The 14970-nt window shown below is 41.8% G+C and overlaps 1 protein-coding gene across 1 annotated transcript; it reads right to left on the bottom strand.

Annotated features, from left to right (window-relative positions):
* Window positions 1–9036: 9036 nt before the first annotated feature.
* On the bottom strand, window positions 9037–14941 carry LOC139577808 (UBA-like domain-containing protein 1). Its single transcript, XM_071404986.1, has 3 exons — window positions 14648–14941; window positions 14244–14303; window positions 9037–10569 (listed from the first exon to the last, which is right to left on the bottom strand). The coding sequence occupies exons 1-3, from the start codon at window positions 14753–14755 to the stop codon at window positions 10273–10275; spliced, it is 465 nt and encodes a 154-aa protein (XP_071261087.1). The 5' UTR covers window positions 14756–14941; the 3' UTR covers window positions 9037–10272.
* Between the last annotated feature and the right edge of the window lie 29 nt (window positions 14942–14970).

Raw genomic sequence — 14970 nt, 5'->3', positions numbered from 1 at the left:
TGTGGCCATGCAGTCATGTGTAAACAGAGAGTACAGGAGGGGTCAGAGCACGTATCCTTGTGGGGCCCCTGTGTTGAGGATCAGCATAGTGGAGGTGTTGCCTACCTTCACCACCTGGGGGCGGCCAGTCAGGAAGTCCAGGACCCAGCTGCACAGGGTGGGTTTCAGACCCAGTTCTTACCCTGGCGAGACATTTTGACGTTTGTAAATCTCTCTTGGACAAGGTGATTTTTGCAATATATTCAGCTCCATTTACTCTCAGATTTGAAAATGCTAATTAGCATCAAAGTACACATCATGTACACATCAAAGTACACATGATGCATATCATGCAAGACTACAAATCACTGCAAGCTCCTGCATGTCATCTCTAGCTGGCACCTTTGTGAACAGGTTAATTTAATGACATTTTAAATAATTTACATTTAGATATTCTTACCTTTTCCTCGATTCATCAGTCTCGTCCAGATTATCAAGGCATTTGTAGTTCTTTATGATAGCTACATTAGCAGCTAATTAGCATTACATTTTGGGGGGGTAAATACAGGCAAGTATATTGATAAAATTCACCTTGTCCTAGAGAGATTTACATGGTTATTAAAAAGTCATACCGGGGTAAGCCTACACGAAACAGCCCTTATTTTAAGCGTTTTAAAATCCCCTATGGGAAAAATGAATGGTGGAAAAACAATTGGAACCATTTCCCTGTTTAACCACTAGGTTTTATGGGTATTATGACTCATACTGTGGTACTCTATGGACATGTAGCAATGAACCGAACAGTGGCAACCCGTCATTCAGAGCACCACAATTTTTGCAAACCCCCCCCCCCAAAAAACATTTTTGTTTTTGCTATTTTGGCATTAATACGTGTCACATATCAGTTTTCAAACAAAGTTAAAAAACATATTTAAAAGTCATTGAGTTAATAAAGACGCATACAAACATGGTCTCTTTTTTGCTTTCTTGAGTAAGGCAGCTCCAAAATGCAGGTGTTTCAGCCTACCTCATTGCTTTTTGTGGTGGTGGGGCAGCCAGCGGAAAATACGGAGCGTAGGTCTTGGTAATGTTCTTTACTTGTGCCATGATTAGCTCAGTGTTCTGTCACTCGTGGGGACAGTATGTCAAGTCTAAGGGTAGACCTCGAAAATTCAAGCCCCTTGGGTGCTGCCATAGAGTTACATTAGAAGTGCCCATCCAAGAAGGCTCAAGGTCATTGGCCACAGATAAAATGATGTCAAATTACATTATCTCTACAGTAGCTTTGATTGGACTGTCAACATCATACTTTCAAAATCTTCGCTTTCAGGCATCATCAAGAATCTTGTCGACAATCTACTGGCAAATCCTTTTTAATCCTTGTCATATGAAGAGAAAGTATAGGTAAAACGTATCGGTGCTCATGGGCCATTGGACATAAACATTACACGAGTTTGGAATCGTAAATTCAACAATGAATGGTTTGGAAGGAATCAGTGACAGTGGCTAACTGCAAGCGTTGCAAAGCAATCACTAGCCTGCTATTCAGTGGAGTGGCTGTGTGGTCCCAAATCTGGGATTAAGTGTCTCTTTTCCAAGTTTAAAACGATAAATGATAAATCATGCTGTCAATGAAGTGTGATTTGTGCTGCGCTCAAAACAACTGTTAACTCAGAATTGCGAAAAGTTGACTTCAGTGAGTTCAAGACAACTGGGAATTCCGGAAAAAATGATCTCCGACTGGGAAATACGTTTTGAATGGTCATCCAACTCGGAATTGTAAGTCGGGAACTCAGGCCTCTTTCTAGAGCTACGACCTGAAGATCATCATGATTCAACCTTGTTTTTTTCAGAGTTCCCAGTTGAAAGCACCATAAATCCAGAGAAGGCCAGACTTTGTTGACAAAATTTGCCAAGGAAGGACTGCCGGGCCACCTTCCTTTCAAGTGAGTACAGCACAACAAGGTGAGTCCAAATATGTCCAGTATGCTGCTGCATAAATGATGTAATATGCCAGGGAGATATGTACACTGTATCTAAGAAGGTGAAGCTAAGTGTACGTTGTGTAGTAAGCTGTTAGTAGCCCATGTGCCTCACCCTAATAATTTGGTCTATTTACCGCTCTTAATTTCACCAACTGTTTTGACTTGGTGGTGCACATGTAGCCTATAACCTGTTTTAGAGAAATGTAATCAACAAATTTTGTAAGAGCCTTCATTGTCTGCTTATATGCCCCCTTTAATTTATCCTACGGTTCTGACTTGGTGTACAGGGAGAACACTGTAAGAATGACCCATGTTCTGAATTCTGTAGCTGTACATTTCAAAAGTGCTAAACAAATAGTTATATCAACAACGTCTGTCCTAGCTCGCTCATTAATGTCTTAATCGAAATTACGGATTGCCTCTTATCCGCTTGTCGTCCCCTTATGCCAGTTTGTACATCTCAATTGTCATTAGAAATCACATTTGTTTAAGCAAGTCAGCCATATCAGCTATGTTTTTTTTAAAGGCAGTAAATGAGGCTGATTGAACTGTTTTGCTGGCAGACAAGGCCAGGTGTAGCAGTGGTAAGATGTTGGGACAGCTTTATGTAGGCCCTAACAGTTTGTGGGCACCGTTTGTCACCGTTATAGTGCAATTAATTTATTGCTTAGTGTTGTGTTGTGGCTTGGCTGGCATGCATCCCACTTATTATTCTTTTTTTTGCCCCAACAAGATTTAAATGCTAAAATCGCCACTGGAACCACAATGATTTGTCTGTCTTAACATACAGTGGGGAGAACAAGTATTTGATACACTGCCGATTTTGCAGGTTTTCCTACTTACAAAGCATGTAGAGGTCTGTAATTTTTATCATAGGTACACTTCAACTGTGAGAGACGGAATCTAAAACAAAAATCCAGAAAATCACATTGTATGATTTTTAAATAATTAATTTGCATTTTATTGCATGACATAAGTATTTGATCACCTACCAACCAGTAAGAATTCCGGCTCTCACAGACCTGTTAGTTTTTCTTTAAGAAGCCCTCCTGTTCTCCACTCATTACCTGTATTAACTGCACCTGTTTGAACTCGTTACCTGTATAAAAGACACCTGTCCACACACAATCAAACAGATTCCAACCTCTCCACAATGGCCAAGACCAGAGAGCTGTGTAAGGACATCAGGGATAAAATTGTAGACCTGCACAAGGCTGGGATGGGCTACAGGACAATAGGCAAGCAGCTTGGTGAGAAGGAAACAACTGTTGGCGCAATTATTAGAAAATGGAAGAAGTTCAAGATGACGGTCAATCACCCTCGGTCTGGGGCTCCATGCAAGATTTCACCTCGTGGGGCATCAATGATCATGAGGAAGGTGAGGGATCAGCCCAGAACTACACGGCAGGACCTGGTCAATGACCTGAAGAGAGCTGGGACCACAGTCTCAAAGAAAACCATTAGTAACACACTACGCCGTCATGGATTAAAATCCTGCAGCGCACGCAAGGTCCCCCTGCTTAAGCCAGTGCATGTCCAGGCCTGTCTGAAGTTTGCCAATGACCATCTGGATGATCCAGAGGAGGAATGGGAGAAGGTCATGTGGTCTGATGAGACAAAAATAGAGCTTTTTGGTCTAACTCCACTCGCCGTGTTTGGAGGAAGAAGAAGTATGAGTACAACCCCAAGAACACCATCCCAACCGTGAAGCATGGAGGTGGAAACATCATTCTTTGGGGATGCTTTTCTGCAAAGGGGACAGGACGACTGCACCGTATTGAGGGGAGGATGGATGGGGCCATGTATCGCGAGATCTTGGCCAACAACCTCCTTCCCTCAGTAAGAGCATTGAAGATGGGTCGTGGCTGGGTCTTCCAGCATGACAACGACACGAAGCACACAGCCATGGCAACTAAGGAGTGGCTCCGTAAGAAGCATCTCAAGGTCCTGGAGTGGCCTAGCCAGTCTCCAGACCTGAACCCAATAGAAAATCTTTGGAGGGAGCTGAAAGTCCGTATTGCCCAGCGACAGCCCCGAAACCTGAAGGATCTGGAGAAGATCTGTAGGGAGGAGTGGGCCAAAATCCCTGCTGCAGTGTGTGCAAACCTAGTCAAGAACTACAGGAAACGTATGATCTCTGTAATTGCAAACAAAGGTTTCTGTACCAAATATTAAGTTCTGCTTTTCTGATGTATCAAATACTTATGTCATGCAATAAAATGCTAATTAATTACTTAAAAATCATACAATGTGATTTTCTGGATTTTTGTTTTAGATTCCGTCTCTCATAGTTGAAGTGTACCTATGATAATAATTACAGACCTCTACATGCTTTGTAAGTAGGAAAACCTGCAAAATCGGCAGTGTATCAAATACTTGTTCTCCCCACTGTATATGAATATGCCTCGTGTGTTTTGTTTTTAAGCTCAAGTGGGCAGTGAAGTTCAATGGGCCTTCGAAAACAAAATACTTTTTCTGTCTGTTATCATAGAATATGAGGTCATCCTGCAGGTTGTTTCTGAAACGAATGAAATATTTGTCAGAACCCATTGAGTCTAACATAGGGAGGGTTTCCTCCCAAGGCCAAGAGAGAATGCCCTGCCCTGTTGTCCACTCCAGCCGCTAACAAGCTGCTTGTATCTGTGGTCTCATGTCAACAACATTGATGTGATGATTAAGCTCGTCACCTGGAAGCTTAGCCAAATATGGTCTACCTACTGGTTTATTGAAACTCTACACTCAAGCTGATGTGATATGTTGAATTTGATTACTGTAACCAATTATTGCAAGGCACATTACGACGCAAAACCAGGTATAAACAGAGATGAACAAGAAATTAAGGCTTTGAGAAAATGTACTTGAGACCTGTTCTAGAGTTTTCTCCCAGGGGCCCTGGCATGTATGTCTCTGCTTGTCTTTGTCAATAAAACATCTAATACTCTGAAAGCCATCTTGATCTTTCTTTATTATTGATTACCCCGAGACCTTCACTGTCATTGAATGTAACATGATAATTGTTGTTTGTACAGAACTGAAAAAGTGATATGTAGCCTCATATCTTTCTTATAATGTTCCATTTGCTTCAATAATAAGTGTGCTAATAAGCGAGTCAGAGATGTCCTTCCTGTTCTTTGGGAGATGTAGGCATATTTTCAGTCCTACAGAACAGAGAGTTATGAACCACTAGCTCGCTTTCCTTGCACAGCATGAGAGGAAGTAGTGGGTGGGTGCAAGCCAAAGAAAACCTCCTGATACAGTGCAACTCTGAAGCAGACTATCCACTGACTCTTCTCTCTGGCTCAGAGCACTCTCTGTTTCACTACCCCAGATGGCCTCTCACAGTCTTTCTCAGACAGCTACTGTTAGAATACTCAGTAGACAGTTGAGAGCAGCTGAGCCCACAACCCTGTACCAGAACAGTGCCATGTTCTTTTAAAGCTTGGATCTCTGTTTAAAAAACATTCATTGGAGACTTGTGCATGTAAAAGGAACAAATTAGAAAAAACAGTAACCCGCTATGTAAAGAGAGGATTACGCTATTGTTGCCGTTGGCCCTAGGATTTCCCAGACTCCCACTGTTTCCTGAGAGAGAATAAACTTAACTTAATTCCTGCCCTCTGTTGAAGATGCAATAATGATATACATCATGCTAGGGGGCAACAACAAAAACATTCACTTCAATACACAGACATAAACAAAAGAAAGAAAGCGGTTGAAATAGGTGTCTCAGTGGAGGTTTGCGATTATTTATATAGCCTGAATTTGTATGGTGTTGCGAAGCAATGGCTCCATACCTAAAATGTCCACTAGAGAGCACTGTGCACAATGCATAACTATAGTCAGAAGACACATTTAGTCTACCACTGCACTCAAATGCAACTATTTCCCCCGCATCTTAGGTGCAGATAATATGGCCAATTTTATGCTGTTTTATCTCTAATGGGATATTTGTTTTTAGAGCATTCTGTATGTTTTTGTTTCACATTGCAATTTAGTCATTAGGCCTACTGTAGGTTTTCCCATGCATTCAAACTTAAACAATAGTGAAGTTCCAGGCACACAAGTTATAACAACAAAGTACTGCTGTTGGCAGAGTAGACACTCCCTTGTTCTCTGGCAAGTTTTACATCCCATAGTCTGAGCCAAGTTTAGAGGCCAACCAACCCAATCTCTCCTTTTCTATCACACTCCCTGTGACTGGTGAACTTGATCGCAGTTTCCATGTGTTTATTGCCAGATAGATTTGATGTTGCTATATTAAGAAGGTTGTTACTATGTCTGGTTTTGAAGTAGGATACATATTGACACACTGTCCAGAAATAACTTGTTACATAGACTACAGTAGGCTACTAATTCATGTTTTAGTACTAATAAGAAGAGGCTGCTGTAACATGTTGAACCAGCAAAACCAGCTGTAAAGAACCTTCTCTGTCCGGAATCTCCCAAACCCACATGCCGGTGCTACAATTACTACAACTACTACACTAAAGCATGACTGGTGTTCAGAGTGAGATTGTTTCAGCAGACAAGGGGGTGAGGGGTCAGTCACATGCATGAATGGAATGAATGAAAGGGAGTGTTGTCTGTCCCACCAGAGCGTTATGAAAGGACATTTCTCTCTACCTGTGTTCCTGTGTCTGTTTCGTTTCACTGGAACACTACGTTTCTGTTCTCAGATCAGTCTGTATGATGAGAGACGGGGCACGCTGCAGTGCTCTTATGTAACAATGAGAAGTGTGGGGGGGGGGGGAGAGAGAGAGGAAGAGGGAGAGGGTGGGAGTCATGGTGGAAAGAAAAGTGTCTTCTCCCCATCCGTTGAGAGTTGAACAGTCCTATTCCTCCCATTTGCACGAGCAAATGTGAGATGTAATCAGCAGTCCCACAGCAGAAACGATAGATGCTCATGGTGTGTGTGTGTGTGTGTCAATATGATCATTCCCTTTATGCAGTAGACTAAATGCGACATGTTAATGCCATAGTAGCAGAGGGGCTTACGCGTGATAAACATAGCTCTTTTCTTCCTCCTCGTTGCTGTAATCTCTACCTCCCTCTACCCTTTCTTCTATCATGTGCTGCTGTGTCCACTTTGTCCCCATCACCTTTCACCCACTTTCTGCTTTTGAGGGTTCACTCCAGGCTCACTCTCGAGTAGGTTTTTATCTCAGCAATCACGTCAGCTTCTCACAAGTTGTCCAGAAACATGTCTTATCTGAGATTGCATACTGTGACAGTCTATCCAAACAATGACCCTGACATAAACAATAGCTATCTTGTTATTGTATAGGCTAACCCACAATGTTCTGGAGATGGAGTGTATAATTTCTGTATATTTGAACCATTTCCCATCAGTACAATAGCTGGAGCACTTATATTGTGTTATGTCTTGAACACACCTACAATGCATAAGCTTCATAAACATTGCATGAAATCCCTGTAAAGAACTATGAAGTCAGCCTGATGGTCATGGATGTGGTGGGTTGGAATATGAGCAGTACGGAGTAGCAGAGAGTGGGGCAGTGTATTGTAGGAATTTCAGCCATGTAGCTCTGCTCCTCCATCTCGTCTTGTGTTCCTGGCAGCTCCACTATCATCCATGGCCAACCTGGCAGCTGCCTGGTATTCATGTCACGCCCTGCAAACACAGAAACACACACAGCCAGCGAGGTGACGGGGATAGGGAGGGGGACTGGGTCCAGCAGGATGGGTCTAAAGGAGACTCAAAAGTTTTTTATGCACTGCTGCTGCCAGGGAAGTGGAGGTGAAACAAGGATAGTCATAGTCAGAAGAGACACACAACCCACCTCTCATTACTGCTGGTTATGTGGGGTGACCGAGAGATAGAGAGAGGGTGGGGTAGAAATAGAAAAAGAGGGAGAGAAAGAAAGAACAGGAGGGGGTTCTGCATTATGAGAGAAGCCGTTGTTTATGTTTGAATGCCTGAGTGTTCTCCACATTTTGGGGCAAAAGCAAGTCACATTGCTGATCTCCCCTGGTGCATGCTCTCATCATTTCCTCGATTCTATTTCAGGCTAAAAGTAAATCTCCAGTATGTATACCCAAACCATCATGTCTTAGTTTGGCTCAAACTAGCTTGTGCTTACTGTACTTGAAGAAATCTTGTGCTAGCCTGCTTACAGTTTTACAGTGCAGCAATTTGCAGTATAAACAAACACCAACACAACTCACCAATCTCATGAGTTTTGAGGAGTTATGAGGATGGGTGGACTGCTCGGGGGCCACCCACCTTTCATTGTCAACTCAGTACAGACAGATCAGATCGATCAGTCTGATGTCAGCATGACATTATACAATGTATCAGACTAAGGCCTGTCCAGCTACAGAATACAGGGAGGTTCACCATGTGAGCAAAATAACAATAATTGTTTGAGGTTGATAGGTGCACAGTCCAACTAGGCTCTGGTTAATGTTTGAATCCATGTCGCTATGTGTTATGACTGTTGGAACATTTAACCACACTCACAGAACTGATGACGATCTTCAAGAGTTAAGTGGAGATTTTGCAAGGATACAAAAACACTCAAGTCAAAATAGAGAGAAGTTGAATAGCATACGCAGGGGATAACATGAACGAAGACAAAGTCTATCAAATGGGGAGAGCTGATTTCCTAAGCAGATGGGGGAAAGTACAGTGGGGTGAAAAGGTTTGTCATACAAAAACAAATCTGTACCACATAGACAAAGAAGTGGCCATAACATAGCACTGTTTGGTCTCTGCTTGTCCCTGTCCTTGTAGTGTGGGATAAACAGTCTCTGACTCAACATATCCTCCTCAGTCTGCTCTGAGGTTTTTCATTAATCCAAGGATAGAGAGAGAAGGCCAAACATTCATCTGTTTAGACCATTTCACATTTCCCCTGGTTTTCAAACAGTGTATCTCTCCTTGATGTGATGTGTGTGACTGAAGATTGCGTCATACCAACTCACTGGATTCAACATCCGCTGAGAAATAAACTGCCATCTGGATAATACTAAAAAAACACAGGATGTTGTGGGTTATAGTTCCATTAGAGTCCCATGTCCATTTGATACATAGTCAGACTTCAAGATCTAATGCAGTGTAATACATACAATATTTATTCAGAAACACAAAATAATTAAGTTAATTGTCTGGTAATCCACTAAATTGTTGTGGTAGCTGTCTCATGGAAAACATCGAGGAACAGGCGTGTTCAGATTAACCGATGTGCAAAGCAAAACTAGAGTGTGATTATCAGATTAACAGCTCGTAGAATAGAAAACGTTTGGATGGGGCCTTCCCTGAATTTATCAGTTCCTTTCAATTGCAATATTCATTCCATTGTACAAAATAAAAAAGATGATCAGGTGCCTAGATGAAACATTTTTGAGCCGAGAGTTCCTGAGACAGCATCACCAGATATGCTGTTTTTTTCTTATTATTTTTCTTTTTTAAATCTATATTTTTTCAAATATATTTTCCCTCTTTATTATTTTCCCCTAATATGCTGATTTCCATCTTAAGCAACGACAACGCTGTATCAAAAACTATCTGTCTGCTACTTAGAGATGGTGCACAGCTGGAATATCAAGCAAGATGTCTCACTGACAGAAACATTTATCTCACTTTTCCTCTGAACACTAGTGGCTGAAAACAAAATCATACAAAAAACACTGAACCATGATTGAAGTATAACATCCTTTAGCATTCAATGCAGACAGAAACACTGTATATAAAGAGGAGCAGTTTGTAAAGTTGCTTATTAAACATAGTTGGATAGCTGGTGTTCCTTGATTGTGTGAGTGGGACAGTCAAAGTCATTACCCAATGTTTGAAAAACAGATCCAAGTTGGTTTCTAAGCACATTAGAATAGTAGAACACATGATATTCACACACTTACACTGGTTAAAAAAATAAAGAAGAATGATGTTATTTATGCAGTGCACCCCCAGTATATAAGGCATCCAGTCCATTGACACCACTCCAGAAAGACAAAGGAAAGATGATGACACTGTCATACACATCGGTGTGTACAACAAGAAGATCCGTCTTCGGCACTAGTCATACAAGTCCATCTTTGTCTCTGGTTTCAGATCAATGAAAAAAAATGAAACATATGCCTAACTAAAATTGTCTGCAGATTTTACAATGTGGGGTCATGTGAATGTTCATCAGCTGTATGCTCATAATTCCTCCTTTCTGTCCTCAGTGCATGTCCACAACATCGCTTGGTTTTCTGCTTTCCCTTGCAGCCAATTCATTTCTCATTTTGTCAAAGAGGACTGCCCGATATTGGTTCCTCTTGTTATCGCGAGGCCCCTGCAGTGCTCTCATCTCTCTGCCTCCATGGTGACGCTGGCCTGTTCACTGGAGTCCTGCTGAGTGACGGCTTGGGGCCACCCAGGGGGAGGCACCTGAGAGGGCAGCTGCCCAGAAGTCCACAGGCCCTGCTGGGTCTGACCTGGAGCAGAAGGGCCCATGGCCCAGTTGACCTGAGGAGGAGAGGTCGCCATGGAGGCTATGGGACTGCTGCCGTTGAAGCTCTCTGAGGCCTTGAGGCGGGAGAACATGGCCAGGGCATCTGGGAAGTTGGGAGGTGTTGCTGGTGTGTTGGCTGGAGTGTGCATCTGTGGAGAAAGGAGAGAACCATTACTAAGAGAACATCGATCTGTAAGCATTTCTGATTGCATATTTCACTACTGACTTTTGTCATTACTGGCGCATTGTCTCCAGTTCTAATTGACATGCTTGGTTTCATTTACCATCTTGACACTTATGTCCTCCCTCAACTGGTCCTTAGAAGTGCCTACATCATAATAGTTGTGGAAGCGAAAAAGGAAAAATATTTTCCCTTCAAAGCCCAACTTCCTCAGACTGACCCTTTGTCTTTCCACCAAATTCTACATCCTGCCCTGAGTCTGCCCTCTCAGCTGACACTACAGAGAGCAGGCCTCAGGAGATTGCTCCGTGACTGCCAAACACTGGACTAGTCAGCCAAAACAAACACCATCCCATGAGTAAGAACCTAAGAGTGTCCAAAGGAATCGTACCTTCCAGGACATGAAAGGTCAAAGCAACCAGTGTTAGGATTCACCCCAAACATCTGAAGGCTTCCAGACTGTCTGTTTTCTCATTGTGTGGACAGGATATCCACCACATAATAGATTATGCAATATCTCAAACAGTCATGTGATTTGTAGTGGAACTAGAGGAAACAGATACCCTCCCTCCAAGGCACATGCTTGCCTTCAGAATAAGTTTGGACTGCGGTAAACATATTTCTTTAGGAGGATTGTCAGACAATTTAACTACATTTTGTTAATGAGAGCTGAAATATGTACAAGAAGAAAAAGATCACCACAGGCTAATACAGAAATCCTTATTACTTGATAAGAACATTAGTGGAGTATCCCACCCACATGGATTTCTAAGGTTTCTATGGTGCAGTAAGAATGAATGAGTGAATGAATGAACGAACATTGGATTTCTCACAGGCATTAGCGTTGAGCTGCTTCAATAGGAACGAGACATGCCTTTATTCAACGTAATCATTTATGATGCACAGTGAAGCTCGTGTGTGCATTGCTCAGTTCAGGACAAGCATGTCTTTGTACAAAAAAACAGGTCAGCAGCAGCCATACTAGCATAAGGCTGGCTGCTTCAGAAATGTCCTTTAGCATTTTGCAGATCACTGGTAGCCTACATTTGCTTCAGTCAATAACACTGCAATAAATTGCAGCAATACATTTTAAGTGATCATAACAGACTTCCTGTCAATTGACACACATGGCGGCAAGAAAACCATGACCTAAGGTATGATTTTGAACTTTTTTTTTGTACTGTATCGGTTTACAAAACGGTTAAAACTGTACAGCTGAAAAACACGTATAATACAAAGGCCTTCCGTTATTTGATCACAATAACAAGACAGCCTGGCCTGTGTGGGAGTTTCCACACAGGCATAGGGAGAAGGGGTTGGCTATGTGGACACAGGGTGTGGGCCTCAGTGTGTGGCAGCTGCTCAGTCAGATCAGCTGGCTCTGTACACATAAACACACAGGAGACCGACCGTGCATTTTCTCATCTGGAGCTGCAAAGTTGCTATAGAAACAGTCCTGTTTGATAGGGATGGATCCTGTAATAGCAGCTGCTGCCAGGGAAACAGTACATGAGAGCTTGTTTTGGAGAGTGTGGTCTTTCTCATCCCTTTTCCTATTGTTTATTGTCAGTTTGCCATATTTGTGCCTCAGAATAAACAATGGCAAACTGTACCCTGTACTAAAGCCCTGCATCCTGCCAACAAGCATTGTCCATATTAAACACAATGTGCTATTGTACAACAGACAGTCTACTCTGTCATTGTTCAAAGGGCTTGTAAACAGACACATTCTCCTTTCAAAATGATATCCCGCATCAGAGCACATCTAACTGTAGACACTAAACGTCTAATAGCATCCCAAATAGTAATAACAACGGTAGTAGAACAGTTTACAAAAGCTGTTTCTTTTGGACGATGTTATGAAGACTTTAACTGACTCGATTCATGACTGCCACAGACCTCCTGGCATCCTAAACATTGACTGGGACATTGTGATACGCCACACGTCCACAATATTGCCACCAGCCTATGCCTTATTAGCCTGCTGTTGTTAAAACCCCTATGTGCATTTCAATCATGAGGGACGTAATTATCTGTGGATGTAACATCCCACAAGCACCTTGAGTTTCAACACTGACCTCCATTGTGTGATCTACAAGATACAATTGTTGAGGGCATCATGGGTAATCTGTCTTTAGCGAGGCTGCACCTGTTTCAGAGCTGTTTCACTAACTCAGTCACCCTACACATTGTCTGCCTCCATGTATGTGGTCAACTGTCCAATGAGACGAAAGAAAGGAAATTCAAACAGCACGTGTCACGTGATACACAGCTTACATTACTGTTTTCTGTATCAACAAATCAATCTCACCAACCTCCAACACAAACAGGTCAATGAGCAACCATAGAGTGAGTCAATAATTAACCAAACACAGTCCCTTGTTGTTGTTATACAGCCAGGGATAGATTAATATACAGATGCTGGTTTGTCATGTCAACTTGTTCAAGTGACAGAAGTGTCATTTTAAACCAAAGTCCGAGTGATCTTCATAGCAATACAACCCTTACTGACAACAGCAACAATAACCTACAGCACTTTCAAAAACATTACTTTTAATAGCCTTGGGTGTAACAGAGTTAGTTTTGTAACCTCACTCCCCAGCTTGAAATGTCTCCACATCATGTTACATGTGCATTGGGCCTCTCCTACGCTTGGCCTTTCTGCACTGGTCTGTTTAAGGACACAGTGGGCACATACTGCACCGTAGTTAACCTGTCAACCAATTGTCAATGAAAGGGGCTCAACTTAACCTTATGCCACGCCTGACAGCCAACCCCCTAATGTAAACAGACCACGCCAGATGTATTGCCAATGTCACTGCTTCTTATCTCATCTAATGTCTGCCCACATCCTGTTTATTTTCATCAGTTTGAAAATGAAAATAGAAGCAGAATGAGATCACTGGGAAATGGCAGAGCCAGTGGTAGGTTATGAGAGGTAAGGTTCTAGACCCAAATAAGCTGATATCTTATTGCTCATGAAGCCAGATGTTGTTTCAAAAGGAGGAAATCTATAGGCCAAATGGACAATCTATATGACAAATGGTCTCGATTAGACTGTGCTAATGTCCTGTTATACATGTGTCAAGATTTTAACACTGCCATTAAGTTTCAGTAATAATTTTGAATTAAAAGACAGTGTATGTATGTTTTGTATAGTATGTACAGTATCATAAGTGCTGTAGCACTTAAATCATTTTATTTTATAACCTTTTTTTTTTTATTACTAAAACAATGTTCACTTTTGCTGGAACCATCCTCCCCCACAAGACACATTTTCAAGGCTTCAATTCAAGAAAAAGAATAGTAGCAGTACAGATCATCCATAACTCACATGACTTCATTTGACGACTATGAGTATTAGAAACATAGCAGCCTATCACGTCACCGTTCATGTGAAATAACACAGTAAGTAATATGCTACAGTACATGACAAGGCACTATGAACAACGTGGCCAATGTGTGTTTATTTTTGTCAGGCTTGTGTTTCGGTGCAACATGGCGGACACGGACGAGAAGTGCATGAATATAAATATAATCATAGATGTTGCAATAATCATCCTCATCATCACAATGTAATAATAATAATAATACATCAATCATTCATTGTTATCAATAATACTGTAGGTTTTCTATACTTACCATTTGATGATGGTGACTGTATGGAATATTGGTTTCTTGAAAAAAGGCACTTAATGCAGTCTATTGAAAAATAAAATATGTGTCAGTAAGCACCAGTCCAGTGTGCATTAGCCTATTGCAGACAGATACAACCTAAATCGATATTATACTATCTCCTGTGAAAATGTTATATTGTGCCATTAGGCTGCTGAATACCATAGTTAGCTACATTTTCATTGCATAATAGCATTACCCTACTGGGGTGTTGTAAAGATAACCAGATTATTTTACAAATTATTGGCATTACTGTATTAATTAGATGTATTTAATTAATGACTCCGAGAAACAGACACAGACTAATCTCTGTAACTGATCTATCTTCCATGCACCAAACTCAGACCATTGTCAAGAAAAGGTTCCCATACCTCGAACTGCCAATGTGCGGCTTGTAGAAACTGTTTCGCTTGGTCTGCTGCGCATCCAGCAGTCAGGACGAACTGATTTATCATAACTTGGTGCTTTAGATCATCCATATTTGCAGAAGCAGACTATTCTAAACCTTTTCCCTTGGGTTGGTGCTCAGTCCTTGGGGTTATTCTCCCTTGCACTAGCCTTTCCTCTCATCGACCATGGAGACAGCACAGTCCGCAATGAAAACCCAAATATTTACTGTATGAACTATGTTCAATGTCCTTTGATCGGCAGCACGAGAGCGCAAATCAGAGCGATGGGGAGTGGCGATCAGTAG

Source organism: Salvelinus alpinus, chromosome 1 (assembly GCF_045679555.1).
Source record: "Salvelinus alpinus chromosome 1, SLU_Salpinus.1, whole genome shotgun sequence".
Classification (NCBI taxonomy): domain Eukaryota; kingdom Metazoa; phylum Chordata; class Actinopteri; order Salmoniformes; family Salmonidae; genus Salvelinus; species Salvelinus alpinus.
Note: the sequence above shows the minus strand (reverse complement) of the source record. Positions and strands in the feature narration are given on the sequence as shown.

Bases quoted from the DNA above. Each gene is read 5' to 3' on its own strand.
- LOC139577808 (XM_071404986.1), bottom strand. From the start codon at position 14,755: ATGGATGATCTAAAGCACCAAGTTATGATAAATCAGTTCGTCCTGACT. The intron at 14,304-14,647 runs GTATGGGAACCT...ATTTTTCAATAG, and splicing joins CCGCACATTGGCAGTTCGAG to ACTGCATTAAGTGCCTTTTT. The intron at 10,570-14,243 runs GTAAGTATAGAA...CTTTCTCCACAG, and splicing joins ACAGTCACCATCATCAAATG to ATGCACACTCCAGCCAACAC.